The sequence below is a fragment of the Leptopilina heterotoma genome, unplaced genomic scaffold (genome assembly GCF_015476425.1).
Source record: "Leptopilina heterotoma isolate Lh14 unplaced genomic scaffold, ASM1547642v1 Lhet_60, whole genome shotgun sequence".
In the NCBI taxonomy this organism is placed as follows: domain Eukaryota; kingdom Metazoa; phylum Arthropoda; class Insecta; order Hymenoptera; family Figitidae; genus Leptopilina; species Leptopilina heterotoma.
Window position 1 is genome coordinate 8,010,276 of NW_025111138.1, and position 22,328 is coordinate 8,032,603.

Below are 22,328 nucleotides of genomic sequence, written 5' to 3' on the forward strand. Positions count from 1 at the left end.
AATTAATCGAAAACGATATTTTATTTACTGGGCTGATAATTAATAACAAATAGTTATTTGTTTATAAAAAATAAAATTTATGTTCAGAAAAAAAATGTTCTTGTTAATCAAAATAAAATAATATTTAATCAAAAACAATATTTGTTTATAAAAAAATTATTTTTCAGATTTTTCTTTTTAGATAGAAACTGTTATTTGTTTACATAAAAAAATTTACTTTTAAAATTTGTTTATAAACAAAAAATTAGATATTGTTAATTGAAATAAAATAAAACAATTATTAATCGAAAAAAGTATTTTATTTACCGTACTGATTATTGATTGTTTATACAAAATAAAATTTATTCTTCGAATTTTTTTTTTTCGTAGAAAGAAAATGATAATTTTAATCAAAATAAAATTGCATAATTATTAATCGAAATAATAATCAATCGAAAAAACGTGTCAGTTAATTAAATATTAGGTTCGCTTACAGGTGTAAAAGGAAAGCAAACGATCTGTCGCATCGCGTCGGTAGAAATAATAAATAAATAAAAAAGCTAAAAGTAAAAAAAAATGATAGAAAAAAAATATTTGAAGTCACTAAAAAAATCATTATTATCATCACAATGTTTATAAATAATTAATTTTGTAATTACTGAATGTATTCCCATAATGACATTAGAAATCAATTATAAATCAATATTTATAAATTTAGTTTATTTTTATTTTTGTCTTTTCTATTTTTAATCATCGCCTGATTTTCAAAAAAATAATTAATATCTGATTTAAAAAAAAATAAAAAGCGTCAAGAAAATTAATTAAAAAATAATTTAATTTTCCTCCAGAAATTACGATTGTTCAATTTTGAAATTAATATTAAAATATTAAAGAATTTTTTGAACATTCACAGTTTTTTAATTTTTATTTTACAATCAATAATTTTTTGATAATATTTATTTTGAAAAAATATTTATAATATTTTTTTATTTTATTTCTTATTTTCTTACGTTAATATCATTAAATTAAATAATAATTAATATAATAGAAAAAGAAGTGTATTGGAAAATGTGAAATAAGGGAAATCCCGGTCTTTTTACTCTAGATTTATGATTAGATTAATAAATGGTAATGTAATAATAAAGCCCGAAATTAGATTAGATAATGTTTATTTTTGACCGAAAATTATTCATACAAAATTATATTTCCGTAAATCATGTATCAAATGATTTAAAAGAAGCACAATAATATTATTCTTTTTATTTATAAACAAACTCCATTTAAATTTTTGGGGTGGAAATTAATTTTTCAACAATATTCAAAATAAAATGTAAATAAAATAAAAAATAACAATAAATATTCGAAACGAAAACAAATATTCGAAACAAAAAAAAATATTAGAAAAAAAATATTCGAAACAAAAAAAATATTCGAATTGAAAAAATATTCGAAACAAAAAAATATTCGAAGCAAAAAAATACTCGAAACAAAAAAATAATCAATACAAAAAAAATATTCGAAACAAAAAAAAATATTCGCAACAAAAAAATACTCGAAACAAAAAAATAATCGAAGCAAAGTAAAAAATTCAAATCGAAAAAAATATTCGAAACAAAAAAGTATTCGCAACAAAAAAATACTCGAAACAAAAAAAATAATCGAAGCAAAATAAAAAATTCGAATCGAAAAAAATATTCGAAACAAAAAAAGTATTCGAAGCAAAAAAATACTCGAAACAAAAAAAATATTTGAATCGATAAATATTCCAAACAGAAAAATATTCTAAGCAAAAAAATACTCAAAACAAGAAAAATAATCGAAGGAAAAAAAAAATTCGAATCGAAAAAAATATTCGAAACAAAAAAAGTATTCGAAGCAGAAAAATTCTCGAAACAAAAAAAATATTCAAATCGAAAAATATTCCAAACAAAAAAATATTTGAAGCAAAAAAATACTCAAAACAAGAAAAATATTTGAAGCAAAATAAAAAATTCGAATCGAAAAAAATATTCGAAACAAAAAAAGTATTCGAAGCAAAAAATACTCGAAACCCAAAAAAATATTCCAAACAAAAAAATACTCGAAACAAAAAAAATAAATGCAAAAATATTCGAAACAAAAAAAATAGTTCAAAAATATTCAGAACAAAATAAAAGAAATATTCGAAACAATGTTCAAAAAGAATAAAATAATTTAAAAATAAAAAAAGAATTGAACCTCAACACGGGAGTTATACAATGAACTCTGAGAAGTTCATTTTTATGATACACGTTTAATGATAAAACATAATTATTGCGAGAGTAAAAATAAAATTGTTTTTATTTTACATTAGAGATCACATTGGAACAATTTTTTTTTAATTGAAGATGAAACTGTACATACTGAGAAAAATAAAATTTTTGCACATTTTTTTCAAAATACTTGAAAAAAGAATTGTAATAGAAAACAATTACGTAATTATTTTGGTGAAACGATAAAATTGATAAAGGAAAATAATTAAATTACCTGTAAATATAGAAAAAATCTATTTTATTTGTATTATACAACAAAATTTTGTTTTTCAAACATATTATTTTATTTATTAATATTTTTTTATTATTATTTATTATTGTTATTACTATTTATTATTATCAATTATCAATATTAATTAATTTATTAATAATTTTTTAATTTGATTTTCTTTAAAATTACCATTTTCTTTCTGTGAAAAAAAATTGTTAATATAAATATTATTATTCTTTTTATTATTGAAAAATTAATTTTATTTGTGAATTATTCTAAGAAAATTTGAAAGATTTACTATTTTTATTATCATTATTATATATAAACATAATTTATATTTCGAATAAGAAAACTCGAAATTGCGAGTAGTAAATTAATTTATAAATAGAAAATAATAAGTACATTACGAAAATTTCGATATTTTGTAGAAAAATTACGCATATTTAATAATTTTGTTTTTTTCAATGTCAGGTTTATTTCGACACACTATAGTCAAATAAAATTATGTCACGTGTTTTAAAAAATGACATGTTTAAATTTCTATCTATGTCAATAGAATTAATTATAATAATTATATTGACATTATTTGAAATTAGGTTACTAAAAAATTCTATTTTTTTTCCCAAAAATACTGTAAATTTTCTTCCATTAAATTCTTTTCAAATCTTGTGCGTATAATTCAATATACGTGTGTATACAAATATTGTTTATATAGGAACTTTTTTTTTAATAGGCCATTAATTTTAATTCCATATATGAATTAGAGTTGGCTTGAAAAATTTTCTGATGTACTTATTATTATCGGGTTAATAAACAGGAAACATATTGAGATTTACGTCATACAGTCAATTCTTTCTCCAATATTCTCCACACACGTGGACGCGCACTTTCTTTCTAATAAACAAAAAAATTAATTTTTGGCAATACTTCTTTATTAAAATATATTCAAGTACACAGTTCTTTTGAATATTAATAAATGTCGCTTTTCTTGAAAGATTGTAGAATATTATAGAAAATTAGAAAAATATAAAACTGAAAAATTAGAAAATTAAAAAATTATACAAAATTAGAAAATATTTTTGTAGAACATTTTTTTTTATAATACTTTTGTAGGACATTTTTTCAATTATTTTTTATAGAAAGAAACGATTTTCAGTACAAAATTTAATAGAATCTTATTTATACAATATAAAATGGAAATTTGAGAAACAATGTTGAATAATAGTAGAGAGTAGAAAAGTAGAAGTAAAGAGGTAGAACAGTAATAAAAATAATAATACTACAAATAGTGCTAATTAACAATTAAATATATACAAAGTCTTTTGCAAATTAGAAGTACTCTTTTTGCAAGTCAATTATAATCTATTTGATGTATAAAAATAAATGTAAATTTCTTTTAATCGACGGCGAATAAAAACAACTTCTTTTTCTTTTTTTTGTTTGATCAAATGTATACAAAATTTTCATTAAAATCACAGTTAAACGTATTTTTGTTCTTTGACCATTAAACAAAATATTGCTCCCACTGAAACATATTATAAAATTGAAAATTAGTTTTATTTTGTTAATTTTATTTAGGGGGGGAAAAATATCTTTTTCACCCCACTTTCGGATCTTTGATTTTTTTAACATCAAATACAATATTTAATGTTAAAAAATAAAACAAATATATGCAAATAAAACAAATACATTGCTTAGATAAAGAAAGAAATAAATTAATAAATAAATAATAAAATCGAATATTTTATAAAATAAAAATAATAAAAATCAATAATCAAAAAATAAGTATAGAACAAAATATCAAAAAATACATATTGGAAAAAATGTGAAATAAATTGAAAACTGTATGAAACAAAATACAACAAATAAGTGTAAAAAATATGTGAAAAAAATAAATAAATAAAAAATATTATTTTAATAATTATTTCCAAACACCGATACTCACATAATAGATGAAATGCAATTATGTAAATTAATGGAACACAATGATTATCAATTAAATAACTGAAAAGTATATTTCCAATTAAACTTCCTACTCGACTGAAAAATATAGCTAATGCTCCCGCGAATACTCTGAAAAATTTTAATATACTATTAAATAAGTATATATGTGTTAAATTTTTCTCAAAAATATTTTTTTTTCAAATTGCATATTTTATTTTTTTTCTGCTTATAAAATTTTAAATAAAATCAAAAAATTATCTGAAAAAAAATTCTGTGTAAAATTTTAAATAAAATTAAAAAATTACATGAAAATAAAATTCTGTATAAAATATTAAAATTTTAAATAAAATCAAAAAATTACCTAAAATTTGTTGGAAATATAACAACGACAAAACAAAATATCACACTCATGCAAATCGATGTCATGGATTCGAATAAACACGTTAGAATCATAATTTGCAATTTAGTTTTGGCAAAAAACATTCCAATTGTTGTTAAAAACGCTGCTAATGTAGCAGCAACTGAAAAAGAATTTTACATAGACAATTATTTAATTATTTAATTTAGAAATAATCAATTCAGATCAATTTTTTTCTCTCTCTCGCAATTTAAGTCGAATTTTAATTTTTTTAAATTTCGTTTTACTTTTTCATTGACCTAATATTTATTTTAGTTTTTTAAAAATCTTTCATTACTTTATTATTATTACTAAAGAGAAAAAAAAATTATCTATAATTATTTCCACTAATTTTATTTCTTTGGTCATTAAAATATTTTATTTTTGCAAGAAAAATGTAGAAATTTATTTTATTTTCCATAATGTTTGGTTAGTAAGTACCTAAATATTTTATAATTCTAAAAGACTTTATAGATTTTATAATTCTAACTTTTTTAAAAAAAATTTTATAATTTTTATAATTTTAAATCTGAAATAATTTTATTCTTGTTTTTTATGCATAGAGTTTCATTAAAATTTTTTGAAAGTTATTGAATTTCTGTGAAGAATTTTACTAAAATTTTTGAGGATATAATTAAAAAATCCTTTCATGGAATTTAATTAAAAAATGTTATTAGAAATACATAATGGAATTCTTGTAAAGAAGTATATTAAAATTATTGAAAATAATTGAATTCTTTTAAAGAATTTTGTTATTTTTTTAGACATTTGAATTTTTTTGAATAATATTATTAAATTTGACCTAAAAATAATTGAATTCTTGCAAAAAGTTTCATTCAAATTTTGGAAAATAATTGAATTGTTTCGAAGAATTTTATTATTTTTTACAGTAATTGAATTCTTTGACAGAATTTTATAGAAATTTTGTAGAATATAATCGAATTCTTTAACCAAATTTTATTATTTAAGTAAATAATTCAATTTTCGCAAAGAAATGATTTCAAGTTTGGAAAATAATTGAAATTGTTTCGGAGAAATTTATTATTTATGAAAATAATTGAATTCTTTCGAAGAATTTTCTGTAAATTTTGGAAAATAATTGAATATTGTTTCGAAGAATTTTATTATTTTTTACAGTAATTGAATTCTTTAAAAGAATTTTACAGAAATTTTGGAAAATAATTGAATTGTTTCGAAGAATTTTATTATTTATTGTAATAATTGAATTTTCGCAAAGAAATTATTCAAATTTTTGGAAAATAATTGAATTGTTTCGAAGAATTTTATTATTTTTTACAGTAATTGAATTTTTTGGAAGAATTTCAGAGAAATTTCGGAAAATAATTGAATTCTTTAGACAAATTGAATTATTTAAGTGAATAATTCAATTTTTACAAAGAAATGATTCAAATTTTGGAAAATAATTGAAATTGTTTCGGAGAAATTTATTATTTATGAAAATAATTGAATTCTTTCGAAGACTTTTATTAGCATTTTTGAAAATAATAAATAATAATTAAACAGTCAATTAGTTAATAATTGAATTTTTAAAAATAAAAAATTTCGAATAATAGTTATAAAGTAACATTTACTAATAATAAAATTGTTAATAATTAATTTATTAATATCAAAATTGTTGCATCTAATTATTATTAAATTATTTTCAATTATGTTAATAAGGAAAAATTAAAATTAGAGAAAAAGAGAAAAAAAAGAGAATTACCTAAAAAATACTTAAATCCCACTTTGTCAATGAAAGTTATTAAAATTATGGAAGATGGTATACAGGCAACGGCTTGCCATAATGAATTAATGTACACGCTATTATCAATTGGAACATCACATCCAAAAGGGTCGATTTGTCTGTCAAATAAAAAAAGAAGCGATAAACTAATTACGCTGACAAATATAAATTAAAAGAATTGCTTCATAGGGGTCAATATGCATCAACATATCCTGACGTCACTAAATCGAAACATTAAAAATTTTTAATAATAATTTTGTTTTCTATTTTATTTCGATTAATTTTTTTTCTTATTTTTCATCTTAATAATTTTAATTGGTAATTAACCATTTTTTCAATTTTTTCTAATTACACTATTATTGACGTCAACCGCAAAATATTGTCTCGCATATGACCCTAATTAAATAGGTAATAATTAAATAATAATTTAAAAAAATAATTTAACTGCAATTTTAAATAATTAAATAAATGATTTAAATGACAATTTTAAATAATTAAATAAATTATTTAAATGAAAATTTTAAATAATAATGAAATAATTTAAATAAAATTTCAAATAATAATTTAATAAAAAAATGTTGATAAAAATTTAAAATGTTAAAAAAAAATAAGAAAATGGAAAATACAATATTTAATTGAAAAATAAAATTGTATTATTTTTTCGATTATTATTATTATTTGTATTATTATAAAATTATAGAATTTTATTATTATTATTATTATTGTTATTTAATATTTATCGATGAAATTATACTTACTCTACACTTAAATTAACTGATCTTGAGTACATTCGATCAGAAATAGAGCATATTGTTGCAGTCTCATTGGGAAATTTATTTTGAAATTGAGCGAGTCGTTGAAAAACTTCAGGAAACCATAAAAGAAATGAATAATACGCTAATGTTATTGTAAATGCAATTAAACAAGCCAATATAGTTCTGGTTAAATAAGGAGCAGCACGAATGGCTTTTGCCTGATTTTTAAAATCAAATAAAATTGATTTTAATCTCACATCATTCTTGAAATCAATTTCCTCTTCAAAATCTTTTTTCTTCACATAATTTAATGCAAGACTCTGAGTTAATGGATTTTTGCATTCGCTTAGAATTTTCTGCAAAACATGAAAAAAAAGAAATAACAAAATTATATTTAGAAAAAAAAAATAATTCAATAAAGTGAGACAAAAAAAAATTATTTACAAAAAATATTTCAGAAAAATGAGTCAAAAGAAATTATGCAAAATTTGTAGTATTATTATTATTATTATTATTGTTATTATTATTATTCAAAAAATTAATTATTCATGCAAATAAATGAAAGAAAAAAATAAATAATTAAAAATTAAATTTATTATGATTTACATAAAAAATTGAATTTTCGGCAAATTTCTTACGAAATAGGATTCCGGAGATTTATTTGTATTTTCGGTATAAACTTTGACGAGAACATTGAAGAGTTCAATATTCCGTCCAGTTTCTGCTAAATATTTTGGCGTTTCCGGAAAAAATATCAGCCAGAGTCCAATAATTTCGGCTGGTATTGAACATAGGACAATAAATAAATTCCAAGATCGAAATAAAAAGAAGGAGTTTCGATACTGAAATGTCAGTGGAATTATTGACCAGCCTAAAACTTTAATAAAAATGAAAAATCAATACAAGTATTTTTTGGAAATTTATCTATTTTTTTATATTTTAAAATAATATTATATTTTACATAAACAATAAATAAACAAAATTCGATAAGTGCGTTAATAAAAATGAAATCAAAAATGAATTTTTTTAGCATTGATAAAAAAAATAAATAAATAAAAATTAATGAATGCAAATATAGAAAAAATAGCAATAAAAATAAAATAAATAAAAAAATTAGCAATAAACAAAACTAAATAAATGAAAATAAATAATAGAAAATAAAGAAAAATACAGTGTAAAATATAGGCGAATATTTTATAATTAATAATAATTAATAAAATAAAAAATTCTATTTGCATTAATTTTTATTACTTACGTGGTACTAGAATCATTCCAACAATCAAAGCTAAATCCATTAATGAGAGAATTTTTTTTCTATAATTTGTTGGTTGAAACTCACCGACATAGGTGAATAATAAAGATAATTGTCCTATTACTCTGTAAGGCAGAAAATTATTCCTATACATTTAAAATAAACAATTTTCATTTGTTATTTGTATTTAATTATTTACTATAGCATTTTTTTTTATTTATGTTAAAAATTCAAAGCCAAAAATAATAATTAACAAATTTTTTAATTAATGATATAAAATAAGAAGAAAATAGTACGAATTTCGGAAACGCATTTTGTCAAAATTAAAACCTTTTTTTTTAAATAAATTTTTATAGTACCTAAAAAAACCTTTTTATTTATAAAAGTTATTAAATTTATGAATTAAATTAAATTTAATTATTAAATTTATTAATAAATAATTAATTATTAGTAATTAATATAAATTATTTAATTTTAGTAATTAATAATTTATTAATTATTCCTAATGAACTATATTATATTAAATTTATTTCTTCACTCACCCAAAGCCGCTAAAAAATTTCAATACCAAAAATCCCCAATAATTTGGAACAATAGACATCAATAATTCACAATTTCCCTGTAAAAATAGGGCAATAATGAGTGAAAATTTTCGTCCTCTAACATCAGCCAAAAATCCCCAGACAAATGGACCAAAACAGGAACCTATAATTTTTTTTTTTATTTTTATTTTGTTAAAAATAATTGTATTTTAAATTCAAAAATTTACTGATAAAATTCTGAGAGTAAGATTTTTTGTTTTTTTTTTTTAATTTTACGCAAGGAAAAAAAGGCGAAAAAAATGTATTTTTATTTTCTAAAAAGAAAAATAAATAAATAAAATAGAAAAAAAACAAAGAAAATTTATTTTTGTTCCCTAAAAAGGAACAAAAATAAATAAATTAAAAAGGAACTAAAAAAATTACTTTTTCTTACCAAAAAAATAATCAATAAATAAATTTAATAAAAAGAAATAAAAAAATTTATTTTTGTTTCCTAAAATAAAAAATAAATAAAATAGAAAAGAACAAAGAAAAATTTTGAAAATAAAAAGGAATAAAAATAAATTTTTCCTTTTTTCCATATGATTCATACCCAATATAGGAGCTGTGATAATTCTTCCTTTATCAATTGTCGTCATTTTAAAATCACAAGCTGCAGCCGGAATAATAAATCCTGTACTGAGAATGCTAAATGCCGCATTTATGTAAATCAATGAGCAGAGAATTGTTACTTTATAATTGAACTTGCCAAAACCTATTTTAAAAAAATGAATTATAAACGTAAAATTGAAGAAAAAAATTCAAAGAGAAAAATTGAAAAGATAAATATAAGAGACAAAAAAAAAAAAGAAAAAATAAATAGTGAACTTGAAAATGCACTGTGGATGATGCAACAATGGGAAATATTATAATGAGCAAATAGAGAAAAAAAAATTTCTTGCTTCCACAGATAACTAAAATTTATAATTGTTGTGAAAAGAAAAGAAAGCGAAACAATACTTCTCAGAAAGAGGTCAATGAATTAAAAGAAGAAATTTATTTATTATTAATTATTTAAAAAAAGAGTGACAATAAAAACTCAAATCTTTCTGAGGAATATTGTTTCCCTTTTTTTTTAATAATTAATTATATTATATTATCCAATAAATTAAATGAATTAGTTTAAAAAAAGTAGAACAATATTTCTTAGAGAAAAGGTAATGAATTAAATAAAAAAATTGATTAAAAAATTATTCTATCAAAACAATAATTAAATTAAAAAATTAGTTGATAATTAATTAGTTAAAAAAAAAGTAAAACAATATTTCTTAGAGAAAAGGCAATGAATTAGATAAAAATACTTAAAAATAAATAAAATAAGGAAGTAAAAATTGATTAAAAAATTATTAAGAATCAAAACATTAATTATTAAAAAAATTAATTTAATAAAATAATTAAATCGAAACATTAATTAAATTAAAAAGTTATAGTTAAATTAAAAAAATTGCATATAAATTAAATTAGATAAATAAAAAATCAAATTCATTAAATTTAAATTGTATAAGACAGAAAAGAAGAGAAAAAAATTCCATCAAACTCGTATCAGGAGAATATTAGAAAAAAGAATTACGAAAACGAAATTAATTTTTCTTCAAATTCTGCAAAATATAAATTTAATTTAACAATAAGAATAAAATCGTTAATAAATTACACGACTTAGGAAAAATTCTATTTTATATGACAAAGCGAGAAACTGATATAAAATTAATTATAAATTAATAATTAATTATAAAATATAATTATAATTATTAATTTTACAAAATGCAAAATTTTTATGTGCGTTAATTTAATGATATAATAAAAATATAAAAATAAAAATAAAAATTTAAAAAAAAATAAAAATAAAATAATAATAATGATAACATAAGTGAAAATAATAAATAATAAAAAAATGTATTCGCAATTATTACATACCTGCTGCATTAATTGAATCTTCAGCAACTCCTTCTTTTGATTTCGAATCTAGAAGTTAATTATTATCAATCATTAAAGTCTCACAATGATCGTAAATTAGATTTAATATTTAATAAACACATTCATTTTATTACTGTGTTTATTATAAAATATAAATGGTGTATTTAATGAATATATAAATATATAACACACTCTATCATTAAAATTACACCGCATCTTCCTGATCATTAAGTTTTCATTTTTCAATTTTATAATTACCAAGGAAAATTGTTTTATTCCAAGAATTATATACATGGAATCATCTTCAGTTTACGATTTATAATATTGTGAAACAATAATTTACCTGTTTCTTCATTTTGTCCAATTGAAGTGATTTTCAATGTTTGCTTGTTGCCCATATTTCTTTTTTTTTGTAAATAATTGTAAAAACTGAAATGTAATTCAAATATTTTTCTTTTTTTAATTTGCTATAGTTTTTAATTAATTAAATTATTAAAATTTAAAAAAATATTAAATTAATAAAAAATTTCCAATAGTTTACAATTAATTATGTCCCTAAAGTTCCAAACGCTCCAATTTGAAATATTGAATCATCAAAAAAATCGCCTCTTTACATAAATATTTTTAATGTATTTCTTTCAAATTTGAATTTTTATTAAAAATATTTTTTTTTTTAAATAAAAAGTAATTTTCAACTATAAATACATAATTGCTTAGGTACTTTATTCTTTTTTTAATTTTATTTAAGTTATTTCTGAAAGTATTTATAGAAGCAGGAAAATTTTGTTCATTCGAACATTCAAAAATTTTCTCGTAGAAAATTAATTAATAAAAAATTGAAATTTATTTAAATTAATTTTTTATTTTTAATTTATTTTAATTAAAATTATTTTGTTTTAAAATTTACATTAATGTATTTCTTTTTAAATTTAATTAAATTAATTTTGTTTTTAATTTATTTTATCTAGTTTATTTTAATTAATAGTATTTAATTAATATTTTAATGGTAAATTAATATTAAAAAATGAAGAAAATTGAGAATAAAAGTCAAGGTTATTCGAGTCACATATGTACTGAAACTTTAAGAAGCAAATGACATATGATACAGAAAATAATATATTTGCTAAATAATAAATTAAGTTTAAATTATTGTTGCGCGAAATTTAAATTTTTTGCAATTAATTATTATATTTTCAAAATGATAATACTTATTATTCACCTAATTTTAAGTTTACAACAACAGAGTTAGTTAATAGTAATGACAAATTTCCGTTAATAGAAAGAAAACGATGCCAATAATTATAATTTTTTTATAACAATAACAATAGTAATTATTAATGTTAATTTTATCTTTAATTTTACAATCAGATTAAAATTAATTCTAAATTCAATTTACAAAATTTAATTTAATTCATTTTAAAAGATTAAAATCAATTCTAAATTCTATTTTCAAAACGAAATTACACTCAAAACATTTTTTGTAAATTAGTTTTGAATTAAAATTATAATTAATTCTACACTGTATTTTATAATTATAAATTAAATTAAAATTAGAATTTTAATTAAAAGAATTAAAAATTGAGAGAGTGAAATTTTTTCTCTTCCATTTACCTCGTTAGAAAATAAAAATTTTTAATCCAATATCGCAGTAATTAATCCGATGATCTTCAATCACATACGCACTAATGTGAACCACAATTTTTCACTTGACTCTGTTCGTTGTTATAAAAAAGAAAAAATATATAAATTAAATGGAAATAATTCTCTTGCGTAATTTATACCTTAGGTGGGAGATAAAATAAATTGTGCACCTTTACATATCTATGTTTGTTGAATGAACTTCTTTTTCCTTTTTATAATTAGCATAACATTTTGATTTTTGAAAAAATTGATTCCTCTTATTTGCAATTTATAAATATATATGTTGATCGTCGCAAAATATTTTATAATTATTTTTTAACTCACGTCATAAACTAGTGAAGATAAGCTAATTTTCTGATTATCATAAACAATTATAAATAAAAATACAATTTTTCTTTTGAAAATTTAACATAGTGTTCGATAATTAAATTTTCATTGTACATACATAATAATATGTGCGCATTTTTTTTTTTTTTGTAATATAATAATATACAAAAATAAAATGTTCCTTTAGAGTGTAAATTAAATAACTTTATATTCAATTCATTCAATAAAATAATTTTTCCATTATACTGAAAAATTCTTTTATTTAAAAGAACTTAATTAGAAAAAACACTCTTTGGATAAATATAAAATTACTTTTTTTTCCTCATTTCCATTAAAAAAAAGATTATTGTTCGTAATTTTAAGTTCTTTTTTTCAATTATCAATTTGAATTAATTATTCTTAATCATTTATAAAATAATTATGTCCAATCATTAATATTACGATTTTCAGTCAATAAAAATTTGTGTAAAAAAACTTTAAATAAACAAAATGAACAAAAAAAATAGAAGAAATTATTTATTTTGTTTAAATGTAACAGTAGACTGTGTAAAAATTTATGAATTGTTTTTAAATTACAATTGTTTTTAAAATAACGAGAAACTTAAATTAACGTATATTTTTTAATTACCTTATTTATTGCACGATAAAAAAAACTTATCAAAAATATTTAACTACTGGTTTAATACATACACTCACACACGAATTGAAAATTATATTATTTTTTCCGAAGTGTCAAACTAAGTATTGTCGCCACTGAAACAAAAATTAAAATAACAAATAATTATTTTACATTGTTAAAACGTTTACTATCAAAGTGAGCAATTTACTTATGTAAAATATATGTAGGAAAAAATGTTGAAGTCGATGTAAAAGTATTATCAATTGATAATAAGGAATAATAAATATTTAAAAAATTTATCTATTGCAATTAATTAGATAATAATATTAATAATAATAAATTATTATTATTTACTAAAAAGAAAATATTTTAATTTAATTTAATTTAATTAATACTAACACAATATTTTTACAATAAAAAGTTCGTAATACAAATTATTAAATTATTAAATTATTAATTATCGAAATTATTATTCTTCTGTAATAAATTTATATTTAAATATTTATTTATTTATTTATTTTATTTATATTAGAAAAATCTAAAGAAGAATATCAAATTTTCAAAAGAATCATTAAGTTTTACTGATCAAACAAACACTGAACTAAATAATTGTAATTGAATCTCTTATATAGGAAAAGTTTAAAATTAATTAATAATTTTACACATATATTAAGTGGATTGAACGTGAACGTTAACATTCTATGGAGAAAAAACTTATAAAAATTTTATATAATTTTTTTTCTGATACTGAATCACAAGTCATAAATCATAATCTAAAGAAATGACATTTAAATTTTAATTAATTCCTTATGTACTTTATATTCGAGAACAAGTCAAGAATATTTGTATTTTTAATTTAATAAATTTTTTACCTAATAATTGGACAGCAACGCTCGAGATCAGAATTGTACAGTAATTGTCGATTAAATAGGTAAACGTAACATTGCCAAAAATCGTTCCTAATCTGCTACAGAATACTGATATTGTCGATGCAAATATTCTGGAAAATGAAAAATTTAAATTAAATTAAAAATATTGGATGTTTAAAAAATTCGAAATTTTGTTAAAGCAAAATATATTCATAATTAATAATATATTCATTAATTATAAATAATTAATTAATAATATATATAAATAACTATTTTTTATATTCAACTTAAATATATAATTAATTTTTATATTCGATTTATAATCACTCGAATGATCCTAAAGTTATGAACGTTCGAATAAACGAAATTTATTTATTTCTTCTTGAAATTAATTATTCACTACAATTATTTTGTGTCACTATCAAGAAAATTAATTATAAAGTTTCTAAATGTAACTTTTTAGTCTTTAATTTTTATTACAATCAGTAATTTATGAGAATTTTTTAATAAAAATTATTTCGTTCATTTAAAAATTCAAAACTTGTGCATCATCGCCGGAATAAATAAAAGTATTTTTCAAAAGTACCTCACATTCGTTGGGAATAGAACAACAAGAAATGAATACATGACACTGGCACATGCAGACATTACTGCATTAAAAGTACACGAGAGTACCACATTTTGTAAATATGTATTTGCAAATAATAATCCTATCGTCGAAGCAAATGCAATGCTCAATAGAGTTACTGTAAAAAAACATTCGATTATTGTATTAATTATAATACTTAATAATATTTAAGGGCATTTGAACCATGATGACGTCACAAATTTAAAACTAATGCTTTGCACAAACTGTGACGTCATCAAGGTTCAAATCCCCTTAATGCAAATAAAAAAAGAAAAAAAAATTAATAATTAAATTAGTAATTTAACTAATAATTAAACAGCAACTTAACTTCAATTTTTAATTAATAATTAAATTATTAATTAAACTATTAGTTTAATTAATTATTAAATCCAAAATTCAATTGATAATTAAATTAATAATTATGTAAATAATTAATTAAATAATTAAACTAATACGTAATTCATAATTCAACTGATAATAATTTTAAATTAGTTTTTTTGTTTCCTAATTTTATTGATATCTTTTCTTTTTAATGTTTTGAATTTCAAAAGTAATGCAATTTTAATTCAATACTTTAAACATTAAAAAATTTCAAGAATTAATTGAAACCAAATTGTTTTCAGTAAAAAATATTTTTTTTTGTATTTCTTTTATAATTTTGAATCTGAAATAATTTAATTATTATAAAGAAATTTATCCAATTTTTTCAAAACAATTAAATTTCTTGACAAAAAATGTAATTAAAATCTTCAAAAATACGTTAATTCTTACAAGAAATTTAATTAAAATAATATTAAAAATATTTAAATTCTTATACCTTTAGAGTTTTATCAAATTATTTGGAAATAATTGATTTTCTGCAAAGAATGTTAAAATTAACATTTTTTTAAATAATTGAATTCTTTCGAGAAATTTGATTACAATTTTTTTTTTAAATAAAAATTCAATTCTTTTTTAAATAATTTAAATAAAATTCTTAACAAGATTTCAATTATTTTCATAATTAATAATATTTCTATAATATAATATAATATTTTATTAATAATATTTATATTTAATAATATATTAATATTAGGTAATTAATAATATTAATAATATTAAGAAAATTTTTTTATTTTTTTTTTATTGGATTCTTTTGAGAAATATTATTAATTATGAAAATAATTGAAATCTTGCTAAGAATTTTATTTAAATTTTCAAAAATTTCTTTAAAATAATTAAATTACTGCGAAAAATTTTATAAATTATGAAAATAATTGAAATCTTGCTTGAATTTGTTTTTAATTTTCGAAAATAATTGAATTTTTTCGAGAAATTTAATTAAAGTTCTATTGAAAATATTTCAATTCACATAAAGAATAAATTTAAACAAAATTTTTGAAAATAATTGAATTGTGCAAAGAATTTTATCAAATTTTTAAAAATAATTGAATTTTTTTGAAAAATTTTATTGAAATTGTATTGAAAATAATTGAATTTCTGCGAAGAATTTTACTAAAATGTTTTAAAACAATTAAATTCCTACGAAAAAAATAACATTTTTATGAAAAATAATTAGGAAAATAATTGAAATGTTGCTAAGAAATTTAAAAAAATTTTCAAAAATAATTGAATTTTTTCGAGGAATTTAATTAAAATTGTATTGAATTCAGTTTATAATTATGTTAATAGCTAATTTAATAATTCAATTTAATTAAAAATTGAAGTAATATTTGAATGAAAAATTGAAATAATGTTTCGATTAAAAGTTGAATTCGAAATTTTTGTGAATTAATATGTGAATTAATAATTGAATTAAAACTTGAATTAATTTAATGTGAATTAAATTAATCAAACTTCATTTTATAAAAATGTAAAATTCAAGAAACCTGCGAAAAATCGAAATCCAAGTTTATCGACGAAAAGTGGTAAAAGTAAGTTAGGAATAATTGCGCTAAATCCTTGCAACAATGAATTTTTATACACACTGACATCTACTTCTTTCGGACATTTGTAGATTAAATTCTGCAAAAAGAAAAAAAAATCATTAAGGGCATTTGAACCTTGATGACGTTACAGATTGTGCAAAGCATGTGTGACGTCATCAAGGTTCAAATGCCCTTAATATACGATTTTTCCACCCAAATATTCTGAAATTTAGGAAAAAAAAATTTTAGTATAAAAATTAAAAATTATAAATTCACTAACAAGAAATAATTAATTGAAATTAAAACGGATATTCTAGAAATTTAATAAATGAATTTTAATTACAATTTATTATTTTCCTTAAACTAGAAGGAAAATGATTATAGTAATTTTGTATTATAATTTATGTATAAATTAAATGTTAAATTTCTCTTATCTAGAAATATTTTTAAGCTTGTACAATAAAATAGATAATAATGAAAATTAAGAAATCACAATTTTTTTTTTGTCATGTTTAGTAATATTGTAAAAAAAGTAATTATTCTTCTATCGAAAATAATAAAAGAAGAATTATTAGGAAGTCGAATTTATAATTCCTAATTATATACTTGTGTTAAATAAAATATTCACTATTCTGTATAGTGAATAGCAAATTAAATATTAGACTAAAGACAATTTTTTTATTTCCACAAATATTGACAGTAGTAAGACCGCAACACATGGTATAATCAGACAATAAATTGTATACTTAATTTTGAAATAATTTTTACTATTAAAATATACATGAGTCTAATAAAACATTATTTGCGATAAAAAGGATTATTATATTTTCGAAATTATAAATTTCTTTTTAAAATGGAAAATAATTTTTTTTTTATTATTATTTTTTCAGACTATTTAATGCAAATATTGTTTTTAAAATTAAAATTACTTGAGGATTTGTTTTTACCTGTGTATTATTTTGTGGCAAAAGATTCTTAGAAATTGAGCAAACACTTGACGTTTCATTTGGATAAAGTGCTTGAAATTGTGAAAATCGTTGAAAAATTTCTGGGAACCACATGAGGAGAGAATAGAACGATGAGGAAAAACAAAACATCGATATCGAGAGAATGAGCAATCGCTTTAGATATGGATCTTTCATGACATTTTTCCCTTGTACTTTAAAATCATTCAACATTGTTCGTAATTCCTTTTTCTTAAATGTTTTCTCGTCTCCTTTATATAATGACATATTGCTGTTGTAGAAATTTACTAAATCGCCCATACCGCGACTTTCGCAGGTTCCCAATTTTCTCTGGAAAAAAAAGAGAAGATAAAAATGACAGTAAATTATTATTAATTATTTTTGTAATTTAATTTAATTATTAATTAATAATTAAAAATTAAAAATGATTCGTATTATTATTATATTATAATTATTCGTATTGTTAATTATTATAATATTATAATTATACGTATTAATTTTTATATTCAAAAACAGAATATTGAAACAGATGTTAGTAATTATTCACTATAATTTATTGCACGTATAGTAATAAATTATTTTCGAAACAAAAATTTACGTACTATATAATCTTCACTTGTTCCTCCATTATTTTTTTCATACATATTAATGAGGACATTGACTAGCTGAAAATGTTGACCAGTTTCAGCAAGATATTTTGGTGTCTCGGGTGAAAAAATGAGCCAAATAACTAAAATTTCAGCAGGCAAGGCGCACACGAGAACAAATAAACTCCATGAACGGAATAAAAAGTATTCACGTCTATATTCAAAATCCAGTGGTATTATTAGCCACGCCAAAACTGTAACAAAAAATTTAAATTTAAATTTCAACACAATAGGAAATTAAACAAAAATTTTTGCAAAATTTCCAACAAAAAATTTAAATATAAAATAAAAGAGAAATTTTCACAGAAAATTAAACCAAAATTTAAATAGAAAATAAAAGAGAAATTTTCACAGAAAATTAAACCAAAATTTAAATAGAAAATAAAAGAGAAATTTTCACACAAAATTAAACCAAAATTTAAACAGAAAATAAAAGAGAAATTTACATAGAAAATTAAACCAAAATTTAAACAAAAAATAAAAGAGAAATTTACATAGAAAATTAAAGCAAAATTTAAACAAAAAATTTTTGAACAGAAATTTGAACAAAAACTTGAACAAAAATTGAATAAAGAATATTGAATCACTAAGATAAGAATACAAAGCAAAACAGGATATATGCATTAAAATAAAAAAAAATAAAATACATAGAAGAAACAACTTTTAAACGTAATTTTTCTTACGTAATATAGACAATTTTTTGAATAATCATTTCGTTACATAAATAATCAATCATCGCATTTTATTCAATTTATTGGTGACAAATCTAATTAACATTTAGAAACGGTATCAACATTTGTTAATGTCATTTTACCATAATTGTTAATTAATAAAATTTTTATAACACAAATTGGACGGTGAATAAAAAAAAAAGAAATAATATTCAAAATTTATTTTGAAAAAACTTGAAAATTAAGATATCAATTAAAATTTTAATTTAAATATGAATAAAAAATTTTGAATTTAAACTTGAGTATGAATTTAATTTCTAAAAATTAATTATTATCAAAATAAATATGAAATTGAAAAAATTCAACTTACGTGGCACAATAATTTGTGCGGCCACCATTACAAAGCTGATCCATGATAGAATTTTTTTCTGATGAATTTTCGGCTGAAATTCGCCCACGTATGTGAAGAGTAACGTTGTTTCGCCTATCACCCTGAATTAAAAAAGAGTTTTTTTTCACATTATGTAGCTCAATAAATAAATAATTAAATAAAAAATCAAAATATTAATTTCGATTAAAAAATTAGTTAAGAAATTAAGAAACTAATTAAATTTTAAAAATTAGATCAGAAATTAAAAAATTAGTTCAGAAATTCAAAACTCAATTAAATTAAAATATGAATTCAGAAATTAAAAGATCCGTTCAGAAATTAAAAAATCAATTCAGAAAATAAAAAATCAGTTTAGAAATTAAAAAACCAATTAAATTAAAGTATTAATTCAGAAATTTTTAAAAATCGATTAAATTAAAAAATTAATTGAGAAATTAAAGAATTATTCAAGAAATGCAAAACTTGAGAAAGAAATTTAAAAAAATATATAATTCAAGTAAAATTAAAAGTAAAAAAAAAATGATGGAAATCTACTTACGCAAAACCGCTTAATAATTTAAGGAATAAAAATCCCCAGTAATTAGAGATTATTGACATCAGAATCTCACAATTCCCTTGAATAAATAATGTCGTTATTAAAGCTATTCTTCTGCCTTTCAGATCTGCTAAAATTCCCCACACAAATGGTCCAAACAATGAGCCTGTAAATTAAATTGTTTCACAACATGAAATTCTACAATTAATATTTTTTTCCTCAAAATAAATTTTCATAAAAAATTGAAATCATTTTCTATTATTTTATTAATTACCTATAAAATTTTTCAAAAATTTTTCACAAAGATTGAAATTAATTTTCCTTGAATAAAAATCTATTATAACTAATTTTGTATTTTAACTCTGAATGTGATAAATTTTCTTCATTTTTTCTCTCCTTTCTTTTAATGAAAATGAATTTAAAAAAAAACGAGGAGAAAAAAAAGTGAAAAAAAATGAAAGATATTATCAAAAAACGGAGGCGGTTCATAAATATTGGAATCATTCTTTAAAAATTTATTAATTAACATTTTTTTCAAAAAATAAATTTTCATAAAGATTGGAATTATTTTTTTTTTAATCAAAATCCCTTATAACTTATTTTTGTATTTTAATTCTGAATGTAATAAAATTTAAAAAAAGAAAAAAAAAGAATAAAAAGAAAAGAAGGAGAAAATTACCTAAAACGGATGCGATAGCAATTCGTCCTTTATCAATTGTTGTCATTTGAAAATCACACGCTGCAGCTGGTAAAACAAAACCAATACTGCTAATACTGATAACTGCATTTGTATAAATAGCGGCCCCTATAGCTGCAATTTTTAAATTAAATTTACCAAAACCTGCAAAAGAATTATCAAATTATTATTTAGTTAATTAATAATTAATTTAATTTACTAATAATAGAAAAATGCTAAAAACCTGTCTTATCAATGGCTTCTTGAACGGCAGATTCTTCCGTTTGTACCTCTAAAAAAATAAATGACAACAGATAAAAAATTTTAACAATTTGACAAAATTATCCCAATTTTCTACCTAATTATTATTTATTTATTAAATTAACAAAGCTACTAAATTAAATGCTAAATTTTCTTTAAATTAGAATCTAATAATAAAATTATTTTTATTTCCTTTTTACTGAAAAAAACAAATATTTCTCTATTTTTAAATTCCTTTATCGTCTTATTACTTTTAGTTAGGAAGCAAATAATGAAAAAAATTTCGAAATTTATGTAACTCAAACAAAAAAAAGAAGACACGGAATATTCAATATTCAAAGTAGTGTCACATCAAAAATCATACGACGATACAAAACGAAAAGTTTGTTTGAATAGAGAAAATTGACAAAAATAGCAATAGTAGAAAATGTAGGAAAAAAAATTTAATTAAAAAAATAAACACTTTTCGACACCAATTGCTAAAGAAAATTTCACAATATTTCTAGAGTGTAATTATTTAAAAATTCATACTCACTCATTTTCAATAACTTAAAGCAAAAAAATGATCAAATTTTGTTTTGAGAATAAAAAAGTCTTTAATAGTTTTTTTTTTTTTTTTTGATAAATTCAAATAATATCTCCGCGAAACAGTTGTCTGTTGAAATTGTAAACTGTTTCTGATACTGTCTCGTCTTTCTAAAATGTTCTTTCTAAAAATGTGTGGCACTTGACAGAGTGTACAAAAAAATAATTTTGTCAATATTTAATTAACGTGATAAGTAAAGTCTGACGGTCCTTTTTTCATTTAGAAAATTAAATGTATATAACTAAATGATTATTAATTATCACAATGAAGAATAAAGTTATTTTTATATCGACAAACTTAAGCCAATTTATTTTCCAATTAGTAAAATTAACTAATGGAACTGCTCATTGAGAAATCGTTTTAATGGAACAATTTTAGTTATCAGATTTTAATAAAATCTTGGGAAAAACCCAGAAACCACTGTTTTCTTTCTATTTTTATAAAATTGCCGTAAAAATAATTATTCATAGTCAGCGAAAATTTTTAATTCAAATTGCTGCTGATTGGTGGAATTTTTGTTTAAATTGGCAAAAATAT

The 22,328-nt window shown here is 19.5% G+C and overlaps 2 protein-coding genes across 2 annotated transcripts; both read right to left on the bottom strand.

Moving 5' to 3' along the window:
• Positions 1-3,662: 3,662 nt before the first annotated feature.
• LOC122509383 (synaptic vesicle glycoprotein 2B-like) lies at positions 3,663-13,013 on the bottom strand. The gene is made up of 13 exons (XM_043623401.1): positions 12,880-13,013; positions 12,680-12,780; positions 11,412-11,497; positions 11,069-11,116; positions 9,708-9,869; positions 9,116-9,278; positions 8,577-8,698; positions 7,960-8,198; positions 7,325-7,677; positions 6,546-6,685; positions 4,787-4,946; positions 4,427-4,554; positions 3,663-4,006 (listed from the first exon to the last, which is right to left on the bottom strand). The coding sequence occupies exons 3-13, from the start codon at positions 11,464-11,466 to the stop codon at positions 3,960-3,962; spliced, it is 1,617 nt and encodes a 538-aa protein (XP_043479336.1). The 5' UTR covers positions 11,467-11,497; positions 12,680-12,780; positions 12,880-13,013; the 3' UTR covers positions 3,663-3,959.
• Positions 13,014-13,635: 622 nt separating this feature from the next.
• LOC122509384 (synaptic vesicle glycoprotein 2B-like) lies at positions 13,636-22,302 on the bottom strand. The gene is made up of 11 exons (XM_043623402.1): positions 21,741-22,302; positions 21,189-21,236; positions 20,948-21,109; positions 20,272-20,434; positions 19,713-19,834; positions 18,627-18,865; positions 18,007-18,354; positions 17,021-17,156; positions 15,111-15,270; positions 14,528-14,655; positions 13,636-13,789 (listed from the first exon to the last, which is right to left on the bottom strand). Exons 1-11 carry the CDS (start codon positions 21,742-21,744, stop codon positions 13,752-13,754), a joined length of 1,548 nt encoding a protein of 515 aa, XP_043479337.1. The 5' UTR covers positions 21,745-22,302; the 3' UTR covers positions 13,636-13,751.
• Between the last annotated feature and the right edge of the window lie 26 nt (positions 22,303-22,328).